Source organism: Lepidochelys olivacea (genome assembly GCF_965140295.1).
Source record: "Lepidochelys olivacea isolate rLepOli2 genome assembly, chromosome: 7".
NCBI lineage: Eukaryota > Metazoa > Chordata > Testudines > Cheloniidae > Lepidochelys > Lepidochelys olivacea.
In genome coordinates this window covers 101,099,471-101,116,189 of record NC_140417.1, presented here as the reverse complement: position 1 = coordinate 101,116,189, position 16,719 = coordinate 101,099,471, and the positions used below count along the sequence as shown (strand labels likewise).

The window sequence follows — 16,719 nt, the reverse complement described above, 5'->3', positions numbered from 1 at the left end:
TTTCCTCCCCAAGAAAGACTCTCAGCACAGGGGCGTCAGGGACAGGTTGGGGAGCTCATTTGGCCAATCTAGAGATTAAGAGAATCTGGTCCCCAGATGACGACAAGGCTGCACATGAGTGTCCTAGAGCTTAGTTATCAGATTGGCCTGTATGGTGTTCCTACCTGAAGTGCAGTTCTTCACAGACAACGCATTATACTACAAAAGGGGCACTCACTTTTTGCCTCTTTGCCTGAAGGCCATCCAATTCTGAGTCTTTGGTGGCAAACAATGCCAAGTGTTAGAACACTTGCTCCAGAGGAGGTCTGAGTCCAAGATCATTGCTTGATGCCTTCCTCCTTCATGGAGCAGAGTCCTGTTTTACACCTTTTTACCAAATCCTAGTGTAATTTCCAGTGTCAGGAGAGACATTCTTATACTGGCTGATGCTGTCTTGACTGACAGATCTGTTACAGATGTCCAACCAGCCTCTGATCCAGCTACTGGATTGCCTGGACCTGATCTCATTGCATCATAGCCTGATGATTCATCCAGACAGTCATTCCACCTCATGGCATGGCTCTTGGTTGGCTGAATACTGTGGACAAAGGCTGTTCACTGGTGGCCCACAAAACACTGATACAGAGTGGGAAAATACCCCTATCTCAGTATGGACAACCCTACGTTGTCTGGGCCTGATCCAGGCCTCGATACCAAAGATCTTGGACTACTTTATTGCATTTAAAACAGGCCAGCCTTTCATTTAGCACATTTAACATCCACCTTGGAGCAATCTCAGCTTGCAATCTACCTGTATTCTCTATTCTCATGCTCTGTCTTTTCTTGCCCTACAGCATCAAAGTTTCTCACAGGGCTGTTGTACACTTACCCACTGGTAAAAGAATGTACAGCTTGGGATCTCCAGTATAGTCCTCCTGAGGCTCATGACGCCTCCATTTGACCCTTTCTCAGAATGCTTCCTGAATCACGTCACCTTGAAGACTGTTTGTTTTTCCTAGTGGCTGTCACTTCAGCACTTGTGGCCGAACCTCTTGTGAGGCTTTCCATATGGGCAAGGTGGTGCTGAGGCCTCACCTAAAGTTCATTCCTAAGGCGATTTCAGAAACCAATGAGCAATACTGCTTGTCTCCTTCCTGAAACCGCATTTGGCACTGGGAGAAAAGTAATTAAACACACAAGGTATATCTAAGACTTTTTTAGTCTTTTCAAGGTAATAAAACAATCATTCAGACTGTTGGCATGTCTACTTTTAGCCATAGCTGGGCATTCTAAAGAGCAAGCAATCTCATCAAAAGGGACATAGAAATAGATTACACAATGCATCTTGCGGTATTGCCAGCTGGCTGGTCTACCTTTTCCACTGAACATAAAGGCTCATTCCACCAGAGCACAAACAACATACTCCGCCTACGTCAGGAATGTTTCAGTATCAGAAATCTGTAAGGTGGTGGCGTGACATAACCCAGTGACCTTTGTCAAACACTATGTCTTAAATGTCAAGTTCCAGAGAACAACATTCTTCAGCTGATGCCGTTGAAATGCCTCCTCCCATTGTCTTGAGGGGATACTGCTTTCCGGTTACCTAGAATGGATTCCACACTGACACATGCTTGAAGAAGAAAGAATGGTTACTTACCCTACGGTAACTGTGATTCTGTGAGGTGTTATAGTTAGTGTGTATCTCACAAGACAAATCCAGTCCCACTTTTTGTAGTCTTCAGCTACCAAAAACTTTGAATTGTCAGGGGACTGAGGGAAGGTTGCGTCTGCTTTGCCCTTTATGCCCTCACATGGGAGCCACATGTGTCAGTTGGGGCATGCTGTTAATGGGGGGGTGGGACCTTGATTTTTGTGAGGTGCATGTGCATCTACAGCGGGACAAACACTGAGTACAACATCTCAGAGCTCCTGCTGTGTATTTCCCCAAAGGATGTGAAGTAGGAGTAATTCCACTGCATGGGTCTTAGCAATGTAGATGAGTTCACCAGTGCTACCTTTATGAAACTGTGCTCCTCAAGAGCTCAATTTCTGGTGGCATAGAGAGATTTCTGAGAGATGCAGAGTTCTCTAGGTTTTTGAATGCAAAGGAGGGGATTTTGGGCTGAAATGAATTAAACCAATATTTGTAATGTAAAGGAAATTGACATGTACACAAGTTGTAGAACTTTGGAGTTCTGTTTGCAAATGTGTTTGCAATTTTTAAGAAGTCATGAACATTTCAGTTCAGGTTTTCAAATTAAAATTAAAGTTGTTTCACCCCCTTCAGACAGATGGGTGGCTCTTGTTGTGGAGGAGGTAGCGAATGCCAAAAGAGACATTTGCTGAATTCTTAACCACTTGGCAATTTTGTCAGTTACTCCAAAAAAAAAAAAAAAAAAAAAAAAAAAGTTAATAGAATAAAGCCGCCTAATATGGCTAACTTTTTCCAACATACTATACTAGTTGTAGAACTGTTTTTTGTTAGTTTGGTTTGTTTTTGCAATTGGCTATATGGTAGTCTCGGTAGATGGCTTAATTTACTTGATCTATGCCTCTGTGTTCGCTCTAGCTCTGTTTTGTTTCAATTAATACTGTGATTCTGATCTTCCAAAGCGATCTGCATGATAACATGGAGCCTCATTTGTTCAGATGACTCTTCCCAGGATTGGGGCCTGTTTTAGTAGAGAATGCATGGTCTTCTGATTGAGGCACCGGATTGGGAATCAAAAGTTCTGGTCTGTTCCTAGCTCCATCCGAGACCTTCTAGCTGCCTTAAGCAAATCACTCAACCTGTCTGATCTCTCTTTCTTGATCTGTCAGATGGAGATGATGATGATCAAATCACATGTATTGAAAGTCTAAATTTATTATCTGTTTAAAGATTATATTTTGATCAGTGCCATAGCAAAGCCTCTAAATAATAATAATAATAATAGTAGTAGTAGTAAAAAACCTCCACAAATTCATGTTTCTTTTATTTGACTTGAGAGCCTGGATTGAGATCAACAATAAAAATTTACATATTTACTGAAAGTAAAAGTTGGTAACCTTCAAAAACTATCTGCTAAAGAAAAAACTTCATGTGCTTCCATTTTTTTCTCATTTTATGCTATATTAAAATGACCTGTCAGAAGTATGGGGGCTTTAAGACTTAAGGCCAAGATTTTCAAAAGTGCCAAGTGAATTCAAGTGTCTTCATTTTTGGTTATGCAAGTTCAAAATAACTTTTAAGGGCCCTGATTTTCAGAAAATACTTACAAAATTAGTGCCAACTGAAGTGTTGCAAGCTGAGCAATCAAAAATTGAGGCGTCCAAAATCAGTCACTATTTAAAATATTTGTCTCTCTCTCTCTCTCTCTCTCTCTCTGTTTTTTAACCTTAGAAATTTAGGTCTGAAACTCTATGGACAACTGTGGTAGCTGTGGTGTCACATGTAAGATTAGCCTGATTAAGAGAGGATGTGATTTTTATTCAGGCTATATAAAGCTCTTTATTTTGACACACATCGAACTGAAACACTTGGGAGGAGTGATCGCCTTGTTAAGGATTCAACACCTCCACCCATTTAATTAAAGGCTCAGAATGCTCCTGATGCACACACACATTAGTTTATAAGAAAGACCTCCAGCAAACAAAGGAAAAATAAGACTTAACATTTCTAATACTTCCAAGGTCATGTCTAAATTGATTTTGTTTTGTTTTGGGCTTTTTGCACAGGTGTAGAAACACAGACAAAACTATACCAAAACTATACCCTTAGACCCTGGTTCAAAGCCCAGTTGAAGTCACTATGGAGTCTTTCCTCTGATGTCTGTAGAACTTTGGATCAGGCCTCTGGTGTAGACTTATTACATTAGTGCAGGCTTTCTGTGCATTCTGAGTCTCTGGTGTAGACTTATTGCAGCATGGCTACACTAGGGGCTTGCACATGTGCAGTGACATCAGTGTAACTACATATCATAGGTAAGGTTTAAAGTACAAAACAAAAATGTGTGAAAGAACTTTGAGGCCTTTTTTGTATCCGAATAGCACCCATTTTCCCCCATCCTTGTAGGTGACATTTACATTCAGATATTCAGATCAGCTGATCTAGGATGACAGCAGTGACAATGAATCTCCTTTGCTTGAGTATTATGACTGTAAAATACGTACTTTATTTTGGAATCTGCCTTCCTTTTGCTCTTCGATCCAGACTACCCTTCACATAGGTCCCTTATTTTCCTTCTTTAAAATATACGTATATATTTCCTAAAACAAAAAAGGTAGTTATTATTTAATAACACACAAGCACAGTGTATTATTTTAAGTAATATTTTTTACAGGCATGGGGCACTTCTTAAAGTGCATTCTTATCCTGTGGATCAAAGTTTTATAGGACTTGTGATGAGAGAAGTCCTCCACATGTCATCTGTTGATTATCGCTCATTACAGATGATAGATGACCTAGTGAACTTTAAAATTCCTGTTTGCTTGCAAAAAAAAAAAAAACAAAACCAGTCCATCCCCCTTTTAATACTGCAAGCCCTGAAATTCAGAGCCCACTTTTTATAATCATAAGCCTAACAGTATATTGTGTAATAAGAGGAGAAATAATAACATTGACGTGCTTTTCTTGTCAACGGTTTATGAAATTTGGGTTGTAGTAGCCTTATCTTTTTCTAACAGGATTTCCTTTTCCTTTCTTATAGGCAAAACTCCTTCATGTACTTAACATGGCATCAAGACTTCATCAAAAAGTAAGTTCCTGTGAAAATATCCTTGCATTTAAGTACACATAAAAAGTAACAGCATTACAAAAGAGTTCACATAACATAGTTTGTGTGTTTTCCCTAGTGTCCAGCAGTCAGTGTTAAGAATTCAGTTGACAAGATTGATGCTACATTGTAAATCTCTGTAGCTCTGTCATGGTTGGTAAAAGGCATCAGTGGACCTTTCCCCATCACATATCTATCTTCCACAGACCATAAACTAATAGGACAGTGCTGTATTTTTAGTGTAAAGTTAGCTGTTTTCTGCCCCTTCATAATTAGTATAGCCTTTATTACAGAATCATTTTGTGACTTTTTGGATGTTTTATGCTTATGAGTTGGGATAGGCTCAGATGTTTAGGAAGACAGTTGTGTTTATGTGGAAACATAAGAAAACATGATCATATAGCAGAAAACTCAGGACCTTTTTATGTGAAAATTTTACCTTCTGAAGATTAGTTGGTGAACATCTATTTAATTCATGGAAAGTCTTTCTTTCCCTTTGTAGCCAGTGCTAGTGTTACTAATGGCTTTGTTTTTAAAATCACCAAGAAGACTATCAGTAATGAATGACCACAAGTAATAATTACTATTTTTGCACTATACTCATTACTTTTGTGGCAAGATTAATATCATGCCTCATGGGATGTAACATTTAGTAAAATCAAACTTGTACAGGTAATCCTGGTACTGTTGCCAGCCTCTAACACCATATAAAAATGTCTAAATAAAATAGTGGCAGATATCCCATAGCTTCAATCTGTTTTACATGATGTAATGTATTTGGAATAGTATCTTTGTGTGTTTCCATCTTGTGTACCCTGCAGTGGAAATACCATTTTTTCTTCCTGTAAAATCAGTGTCTGTCTTTCTAGACCCTTTTCAATGACTTAGTATTTTTAATTTTTAAAAAGTGGAATAGTTTGATATATGGAAAAATGAAGAAATGTGATTTGTTGTGTTTCGTGTTTTGATTTCTCTTTCTAAACCATCTTTGTGTTTTTAATGTATTTCTGCAACATATTTGTGTGTGTGTACACTTGCTTCCTGAAAACACATCCTGTAGCAGGTATTTTGGGGTTAATCGCAGAGAAATATTATTCATTTTCAAACAACTGGGGGATTTTTTAAAAGAATCACTAGTTCAATCTCATTCACAGCTAGACATGATATAGCTGGCAAACTAAATTAAACTAATAATAATTTATGGTCTATTTAACCTTTTCATTTCCCCACTTACGTTCATTAGTTGTTATATGGGGTTCCTCTTGATATCTGAGGAGGCAGAATGCTAAAACTAAAATAAATTCAGACTCTCCTGATTTGGTATAATATAGGGAGAAGGATTTTGACTCGTACTGTGTGAAGGTACAATAGCAAATAGTAGTATAATGTTGACTCCTTTCTTTTGTTCTGCGTACAGTAAAATTGTACATTGTAACACATTCTGTTTCATTATTTAGAATTAGAGATATTTATAATTAGGCTTGAAAGGATTAGTTTTTTACTGATTAAATGTCGGCAAACAATGATTTCACCATTCACACATTGACCAAAAAGTATTTCCATAGATGATGATAGAAATTTACAGACAGACAAAGTCAGAAAAATGCTGCTTGGAAACTTGTTAGAGTTTGATTTAAGGATATTTTATTTGCATATTTTGATGTGATGTTGACAATTAGTGTTTTAATGGGTGTAAAGCTTTAACTTTTTGAATCTCAACATCTGCTGTCTTTAAATAATTCTGACCTCCCCCATAATTTCCTGCAACTGTGGAAAATTTAAACTGATACAAATAAAACAATACTTAAAAAGTAAATATTGGTATCAGTCAAAATTATGAAAAAAACAAACATTGAATTCTTCCAAGCCTATTTATAATATGTATAATTGGTTTAACGTATTATTCTGACAAGTTAAACCACATCTGAGTGACAGAAAACATGAATCTGAAATAGGTGACAATTGACCCTTTTAAAAAAAAAAAAAAAAAAAGAGAGAGACTGTGCATGTTTCACGGAACTGTTTTACATGAGCATCTAGTTTGCTGAAACTGAGAAAATGGGTTCTGAAAAAAGCCAGATATAAAGATGAGTGTTTTCCAAAATCATTGTATTTGCATTACAACTTAACATATAAGCCTTGATCCTGCAAGGCCTTTTGTGGTGTTCATCGTGGGAGTACAAGGCTGCTGACATCTAATGCAAGTGTGTACTCAGGGTATGTGTAAGTGTAAATGAGGTGGAGCCCCTGGCATGATCCTATGAACTGAGAGGAAGTAATTCTCAGGAAGGTGGAGTGCCTGCTCCTTTATTCTTGAGAGTATGGTTAAAAAATATGTTGTCAGAGAATCAGTTTTTCTGCAGACACTTGGGTTTAAGTATAAGCATCAGTATGCAAACAAGGTGGTATTCTTTCCCCTGTGTGGCCATAGTCTGGCTACTAGGATTCAGAAACTTAGTAGCCACTAACTATGCAGATGTTCTTGTTTTAATCACAACATTAATTGGATTCTTTTGGCTCCGTGTCCTACTTATGATGAGTTATTCTATATTTATACACAAAGTACTCATACCCCTGTAATGCAGAATCAAAACCACAATATTAAAGTGAATCTTCCTGTATTGCCTCTTGTTAGGGCATGAATATAATGTGTTCCCATAACAGATAATTTATCTGCTATTTTGTTACATATAGCTCTGTCTCATATATATTTTGAGTCTGTATCTTTGTGTGTTGGTAATCTTTAGTTGGTTTTTGCACAGTTACATTAGGTGTTTCATTTATATTTAAAACTGTTCATATTACTCACTTTACAGCTGATTATTGCAATGAAGTCGTATTTGTTTATGAGCAAAGTCCAGGTTCCCCACTATCTTTTTAGTTTAAAAAGGAACACCGTTAATGGCTTTGCCCATATTGCTTGGATTTGGGTTTTTTTTTTATCATTCTCCAGCTCCTACTCTTCAGGTGTAGCTATTTTAGTATTATGAAGAATGATGGATGATGTAGGAAAGTTTCTTTTGAAGCACTTCTGATATTGTGCAATGCACTTGGGGGTCAGCTACACTTGACTGATGCATGATTTATCCAATGTCCCCGCCACTTTCTGAGATAAAGCTGCTATTTTATCAAAAATGCCAGCAAGTGTGATTTAGAGTTTATACACCACCTCTTTCAAATAATTGCTCTGATTACTTTCTGGCATGGCAATAAAATGATAAAGGTAATTGCACACAAATGTGAGAGAGCACCAAAATACAATAAAATTAACCTGAATTAGCTTGACTTGTCGATGAGAAGTATTTATGAAATGCATTTTTGCAATAAGGGAGACTGATATTATAGCTGGAAGGTGAGTTATTGCCTTAATGTAATACTGTTTGAAATTTAAAAAAAGAGACTGTTACAGTTGAGGGTGATTGTGCTTTTGAAATTAAGTTGAAGTGATTCTTATAATTGGCAGTAATAATGCATTGCAAAGGTAATATCTTTTATTGTGTTATGCCTAGTTACATTATCTCTTATTTAGCTGACTTCGGCTTTTTCAGAGAATGCAAGAAATAGCAGATTTGGAATTTTGTGGATTATAATAAAAATTATGAAATGTTACCCGATATTAAATTCACTCTTTACCTCTTGGATTAAAGAACAAAAATGAAAATAAATCTAAGAAGCAGTACAGTTCATCTGGTGTACCAATACCTGGTAAAATTCTTCTCTTCTTCTCCTTGCAGATACAATAAATTCATATGGATGTCTATGTGCATAGCTTAACTGTATAACAAAGGGTGTACTTAAATATATGCTTATGGTCTTTGTAAATGGGTATGCATCTGCATACATGTACAGAATCGTTATGGTAGTTAAATTTTGTATTTGCTTAGTTTCAAAATATAACCAGTTCTTAAATGTAATATTTACACCACTTTTACAGTAACTCTTGATAGCATTGCATGGTAAGCATAATGTTCATTGCCTATAGTACTGTAGATTTTTCATTGTTATATATTTGTCAACAAAACAAAAAAACAGAGATTCTTTGCTTCCTTTTGTGTTATGTTTTCCTAGATACAGATACTTTACTTTTAAAAATTATTTGTTAAATAGCTAAAAGAATATTGTATGGACATTTTAATTGATAAAATACTTCCCTCTGATGGTTATATATTACTGCAGTGACACTTGGTGTTTTGCTTTTCATTACCTGGCAGTAAAATTCCATTCTTTTATTCCATATACTGGCAAAATTTAAGCCCTAATGTGATGCGACTACTATGAGCATCAAACCATGGAACTGGAATCTCCCAACCAGCCCTTTCCTTCCTGTCCTGCACTCTTTCCATCTCCCTGCCTCCCCCCGCACCCCCCCCAAAAAAAACCAAAAAACAAAAAACAAGATGAAACAGCAGCTCAGTACCGGTTTATTTTATTTTGACTTCTGTTGAGTGTGTATATCAAACACGCTTAGCTAGGAGTTTGCCAGCTTGAGGGCCTCTGCTGAGTTGCTGATTGATCTGTTGTGGCAATGAATTGAGAGAGTATAGGCAGGTTGGTATAAATTAAAACAAATACTTTCCCTTAGATGTTTAAGGTACAGTAACAAATGACCATAGCTGATTAGAGCACAAGTGTAATTTTCTGGTTTTGCTATGCAATGCTTATTATTAGTTTTAGTTTCTGGATGGTCTTAAGGTGTAAAGGGCTTTAGGGTAGTCTAGAATCAAGGACAGGAATATAAAGGTCTTCATCTGAAAGAACAGGATAAGTTTCTCTTACACATGCAGATGGATCTAAAAACTATCATCTCTCTCAGCTACGCATCTTCCTCAGCCACAAAAGATCTACAGCACACCCAGACTGTGGAACTAATATAATGGTGGGTATACTCCCTGAGGCAGTCCTTCCAGTTGACTTCTGCCAATATGCTACCATGTAGTCTAGGTTGAAGCTCAGCATGCTAGGTGGTGGTTGAGCTCCACTCTCCAACACTGGGTCTGCCAGCGTCGTCATTTTACGTGAGATAGGGCATAGGGTTGGTTGTTCGATCATTATGGTTTCTTTAGCGTGCCGATATTTCCCTACTAACCCATTTGGTGATATTAAGCACATGTTGAATAGGAGGGGTAAAAAAATAAAACCTTTGGTATGCTCATGAGAGCTCTGAGGGGCAGACGAGTAGTTTTGTTAAACTACCTATTGAGATCACTACCACTTGGGATCTCTCTTAAAGTAGCAGAACCACTCACTTATATCCATTGAACCGATGATTGGGACTGCAGATGTGTCAGCAACACCTCCTCAAACATGGTCTATGATGTAAGTTCTAAGTTCATAAACTGTGCTTTGTCAACCACTTTGTCTCTGGAGAAATGGCTGGTCACCTGGTGCTGTCTCTCCTTGTTTCCATTTACTAATTTGCATTTCAAAATTAAAAATACATACTCTTAGTATTATTTTTCCATGTTTGCAGTTGCCTTAGTTGCCACAGGGATGTTAAAGCTTAGTGAATGTGGGATGAGGTGGTTCATGAGTAAGGCTATGAGTCAGCCATGAAGGTCACGTATTCCGTGATTTTATGAGACCTCCATGACTCCCTGAAATTTCCAATAATTCAGCTCCGTGGCGGCGGGGCTCAGGCTTCAATAAATCTGTGATTTATTGTTTGTTGCCTGCGTCCTGTCCATGACGTTTAATAAACATACCCGTGCCAAAATCTGGCCTTACTCATGAGACACTCTGTTAAGATATGATTAACACTGGAAAAAGTGTGACTCCTGCTTTATATTATGAAAAGCCTTAATATAGCAAAGAATCAGCAATGAACACTTTCTTCTTTCTACATCACTAGGTGGAGGTCAGAATCCAGTGCCACATATGCAATTTCTGTCTCCTGCTGAAGTCTGAAACCTGATTGGCAGGGTTTAAAGAAATCTGAGGATTCTAATTCCCACCAGAGTGGCACCACAACTGTCTCACCCAGCTTTCCTAAAAAAGATTGCATTTGGGTTATCAGTTAGCAAGACTGTTAATATCAAAAGATGGCTTCCTGAGCAGAGGCTAATCAGAATGAGAGAAAATGGTGATTCAGACCTGGGTTCATGCTTAGACTATGAAAACAGGGATAGCAGCATCTGTCCATTTTTCTACTTCGTGAGTCTCATACTCTATTTTGGAAAGGTTAAGCACTAATTGTTAAGCACCAAATCTAAATCTTGTATACACCTGCTCTTTTGCCTAAGCAGGAGTCCAGTCTTAAGTCTTTACTTCTTTTCTCATTCTGATTTTGTGAAATAGATATATTTTGTAGTTAAGGATCTTGTATTTTTAGAGAACTCCCATTCAAAATGCCTTATTAGATCAGTGATTAAAATGCTTTCATTTTTAATTACTAAAATAACAGTTAAACTGCAAAATATCTAAGTGCCAGAAAAGGAAACAATAGGGGTTTTTGTTGGAACTCATGTATTTGCTTCCGTGGAAGGAAAAGATATTTTTCACAACTTGAATTGTAAAGATAATGTCCTTTCTAGACCCATATCTGTGCCTGAAATGTAAAGCAGGTAAGAGAGATTGCATGAATTTCTGATTCAGGGGTAGGATACTGAGAGGAAGGGAGACAGTATGACACCTTTTTTTTTTTTTAGTGTAGCTAAAACTGATGTTAGTGGTCAAATAGGGAAGGTATTGAATGCATGAAATGGAATTGGTATGGTTCAAATGCGCCAGAGATGGGAAGCATGTTGCAAACCCCAAACAGCTGTGCTTTATGGAGCCTGCCTCTGCTCTAATGGGCGGACACTTGTGGGAAGAGTGGTCCAGCTGAGATACAAGATAGATCCATGACATCCCATTCTCCAGCTTGACCATCCTGCATAAGGAGACATAATAGCCACAGGGGAGAATGCAACGATAGCTACAGAGGCTCTGTGGCCTTCTGGGGAAGAACCTGCTTTCGCATCCTCACAACCAGAATTATGACGTTCATAGCCCATATTCTTGGGCTACCCCCTTTATTATCTGTGAATTTCAGGTGCCCACCAATGAATTAAACTTTTAGAGTTTTTAAAAAAATATAAAATAAACTAAATTAAAAGAATGTTAAGAGTATGTCTATACTATGGAGACTATACTGGTACAGCTGTATCTGCATAGCTGAGGCATAACCCTGCAGTATAGACACAGCCTACACCAACAGAAGGGTTTTTCCATTGGTATGGGATAACCAAATGAAGTAGCTACATCAGTAAAGCATTCTTCCATCAACAAAACTCTAACTGAGTTTTACGTCAGCATTACTATGTCAGTAAGGGGTGGATATGTGTATATATTGTGCCCCTGACCAACATAGCAATGTCTATCTAACTTTTAAATGTAGACCAAATTACAAAATTCAGTACTCAGAATGCTATGTTTAAGGCTGCTTGTGCAGCTTTCATTCATTCAGATCTTGTGCTTTGTTCATAATCATTAAAATAGTCTTTTGGCACATCACATACTAATATTTTTCTCACAGGATCCCTGCCTCATTCAGTGTATAGATAGTTATCCAAAATTGCTTCTTATCCTCCTCATTCAGTGTGCAGCACCAAGTTTTAGAATTTTAGGATTAGAAGGTCTTATTTATCTTCTTAACATCTCTGTGAGATTAGATGGTGTTTGTTCTCATGTTGATGGGGAACTGAGGCACAGAGATATTAAGGCTAAAATTGTCAAGTGTCCCCTAATTTTGGGTGTTCAATATGATTTTTCAGAATACTTAGCAAGAATCCAGGGCAGCATTTGGTTGCCTCTTTTTCTATCGTTTTATTCTGTATAGGTTTTTAAACCATGCTCATCACTATAGTATCTGAGCACATATCAGTTGTGCATTAAGTGAAGTACTAACAACATTGACATATTGGGTGCTCATCCTGCCTTAACCAGGAGATCTCTCTTTCTGCTTTGCTCCTGCCCAACTCCCCATTGTTTCCCAGATGCATCCTGGCTCCTACCCTATCCAACCCCCTCTTCACATCTCTGTCATAGATTCAGGCTATTTCCTCCTCCTCCCTCATGTTGCATGTGTGCCTGCAAGGAGAACATCGAGAGCACAAAAGACACGTTCTCCCTTCTTTCAGATCTTGTGCTTTGTGTTACATTGGCATCTAGCAATAAGGAAGACCACTTGCTGAGAAAGTCCTGCCCAGTCCCTGTAGTCCTGGGCTGGAGCATGCACGTTACAGATTGAATTTTCAGATAATTTAGCTGCAAAATTCTTTTCATAAAGATGGCAAAAAGGCAAATTTCTTGTACTAGGGCAAATAAACTGCCAAATTCAAATTCTCAATCTAGAGTCTTCATGCTTTGGAACTTCTCAACAAAACAGAGTTTATTTTTTAACATGGTTAAAATAATGTAGACATTCTGCATGGAAAATGTCTGCCCAAATAACAGGTTTGCCTGTAATTCATGCAATGCACTGACTCCACACCCTGAATAGAACTGTCTTCTCTTACTCTTTTCACTATATGTGATAGTTGGAATATGTAAAAGGCATGGAACTTTGTTACATGAAAAGTTTGCAGACCCTTCATTGTAATTTTGAGTAATGACAGCTATTCCAGTATCAAAATGCTTGTAATATTCTCAGATTATTACACTGGATACTGTTTGTTTAATTAAAATGTTGTAAAAATGTATCTTTGGGAGGTGTGTGGGGTGGTGCGGAATACGACAAACATTTGTATTTATCTGGTTTTGGAGAGTTTTTGTAAAACAAGTTACAGGCCTGTATTGGAAACCAAGTACATTTAGATTTCTATCAGAGAACAACCCTCTACTAAGATTTCACGTGTAAGTACTGTAAGCTATATACCAATACAAGGAACAATTCTAAAATTGGTATGCCAATACAATAATGTATGCTTTCTATATTTGCTTGAAGAAAAGACTCCTTTATATGATCAAAATGTCTGATCCAGTGAAGAATCGATTTGTGATTTTAAAAACAAAACACCTAGTTCCCTTAGAAATAAAATAAAGAAAAAATATAGTTTAAGACAGATGTATTGAAAGCTTTCCACATGACAGACCAAGAGAACTCCTTGCCTGCCAACACAACTGACTGAAGATTTTGCCAAAGAGCCAGAGGCCTCTGATACTTGGAAATACATTTTGATAGCTTGGCATTTTGGGTCTTTTGATTACTACCCAAAGAGGATTAGTAGCATAATATGATGGGACAACAGAAGCTCACTTTGTTCCCTTTTGATTTTTTTTTTAGCAAAATTAATGTATTACAAAGAACTATTTTGTTAAATCATTTCAAAAATGCTTTAGAAAATGGGTGTTGTGTTTTATGTATGTGTGGGGTGAATGAGCCATATACATTAGAATTCAGTGGGTGGGTTGTGTAGGGAGTTCAGGCTCATGTGAAGGCCAAGATGGAGAATGGCTGTAATAGCAGACTTCTTTCAGTTGTCCTTTTTTATTTTTGAAATCTAATTTCTTTATCACTGGTATTAGTTCCTGGGAAGGTAATATAAATGTGGAAGCGCTTAAGATTTGACATTTCACTCCTAACTTCCACTAGCAAGGAAACAAAAATGCAGCTTGTGTTTTCGGATCATCTGAAATTACAGGTTTGTCTTAACAAACAGTGTTGGATTTACTTAGTAGACCACTGTGAATATTAGCAAAACGTTAGGGAAAATCAAAGGGTACTGTGTTTGTAATGGATATAACACTTGAAACCTTTGGTTCTAAATTTCAGAAAATAGCAAATTAATAACACCGATTATGATCGATGGGCATAGCTTTCTGTATGAAAATCTTGATTGCAATTGTATGAGAAATTGAATTGATCTAGGAAGTAAGTTTAGATAGGGCTTCTGAAAGCATGACGGGTGAAGCTAAACATTTTTTTTCAATGATTATGCACTTGTGGAAGCACAGAATTTTTAACTTCCTCTACATTCTATACACTGAGAAGGTTAATTAGGCCATTCTACGTTCTATACACTGAGAAGGCTAATGAGGCAGTACTTTGTATGGCACATGAGTAGTGTGGAACATATCTCAGAGTAACTTTCGAGGTTCAAAAATCTTTATCTGGATTACAGTCCTATTCAATAACTAAAAGGCATGGATTACAGCTTCATTAAGAACAAAGTATATGGGCCTGAAATAGGGCCTGAAATACACATTGTTTTGTTCTGCTAACCTGAAGGTTTGCTGTGGATATCAATTGTACAATGTGTATTTCTTTTTCCAATAGATATTATGAGATTTCTAGAATAAAGAGGTGACTTATCCCCATCTTTTTTTTGGAGGGGGGAAGGAATGACTTCACAAGAACTTGATATTGGTACAATGGACCTCCACTATGCCCATGGTGTGACAACAACACAATATTCATTAATATTTGTGGAGCACTCAGACACTACGGTGAAGAGTACTGTAGAAAAGCCCATGAGCAAATTGTTAATTCTGTCTTTAGAAAGGTTTGAATACTGTGCAGTGCAATTAATAAGACCTTGGTTCACACAGTGAACAATGAGGATAAAATATATTGAATAGCTGTTCATTCAGTGAGCACCGTCCATTCTGTATGGAAAGAAGTGGACTAGACTGAAAACTCAAAATCTGAATATGGATGAGGCTTGGAATTACTAAGTCAATGTTGCAGAAGCGATCTGAAGCCTGCATCCCAAGCAAGGGGAAAAAATTCATAAGAAAGGATTGCAGACAGAACTGGATAAACAAGCATCTTAAAGAGGTTATTAAGAGAGAACAGAAAGTAGGGATGTAAAATGTTAATCTGCCTTAACTGTTAACCCCATGGCTAGCCCCAGTGGCCCCGTGCTGGCCCCAGTCGGAGTGGCCCCAGTCGCTGAATTGTTTCAACAAAATATTTTTAATTGTTTAAATGGTTAATTTTTTAAACTGTATTTACATCCCTAGCGGAAAGCATACACGGAATGGAAGAATCCATCAATCAGCAAGGGAAGTTGAAGATCAAAAGTGTAGGGAAAAAGTGAGAATTATCAAAAACCTAGCAGAGTAGGACCTTGCAAGGAATTTAAAACCAATAATAAAAAGTTCTTCAGCCATATAAATAATAAGAAAACAAGGAAAGAAGTGGGGCCATTAAGTACTGAGGATGAGGTGAAAATTAAAGATAATCTAGGCATGTCCCAACACTTAAATACTTTACTTTAGATTTTAATAAGGGTAGTGTTGAAGTTAGGGGTAGATGCAGCATGCTAGTGGAAACGAGGATATGGAAGAAGAAATTGCCACATCCAAGATGGAAGTCTAACTCGAACAGCTTAATGGGACCCAATCAGTGGGCCCAGATATTGCAAACAAGGATTTTTAATGAATTTGTAAATTTGGGGGCATTGTCCAATGACTGGAAAACTGCAAATAAAGTACCTATTTTAAGGGAGGGGAAGGTGAACTGGGAAACCACAGGCCCGTTAGTTTAACCTCAATTGTATGCAAGGTCTTGAAACAAATTTTGAAAGAGAAAGTAGTTCAGCACATAGAGATAAATGGTAATTGGGATAAAATACAACATGGTTTTACAAAAGGCAGATTGTGCAGGACAAACATGATCTGTCTTTGTCTAAAAAATCATTAATCTTCTCAAAGGCAATGCAGTAGATCTAATCCACCTGGATTTCAATAAGGCATTTGATACAATTCTACATGGGAAATTTATTAGTTAAATTGGAGAAGATGGGGATTGATATGAGAACTGAGAGGTGGATAAGGAACTGATTAAAGGGAAGACTACAGCAGGTCAGACTGAAAGTTGAACTGTCAGGCTGGGGAGACATTACTAATAGAGGTCCTCAGGGATCAGTCTTTAACGTTTTCATTTGTAACCTTGGCACAAAAAGTGGGAGTGTGCTGAGGAAATTTGTGGATGGCACAAAGTTGGGCAGTATTGCCAATATGGAGGACTGGAGTATCATACAAGAATATTTGGATGACCATGAAA

General features: G+C 37.4%; 1 protein-coding gene across 5 annotated transcripts in view; it reads left to right on the top strand.

Moving 5' to 3' along the window:
• MGMT (O-6-methylguanine-DNA methyltransferase) overlaps positions 1-16,719 on the top strand; it is a 303,415-nt gene that overhangs the window by 20,889 nt on the left and 265,807 nt on the right. For all 5 annotated transcript variants that reach the window (XM_084635437.1, XM_084635438.1, XM_084635436.1 and 2 more), the window contains exon 2: positions 4,668-4,715. In XM_084635437.1, the coding sequence (XP_084491563.1) occupies positions 4,668-4,715 (48 nt within the window). The remainder of the gene's footprint in view (positions 1-4,667; positions 4,716-16,719) is intronic.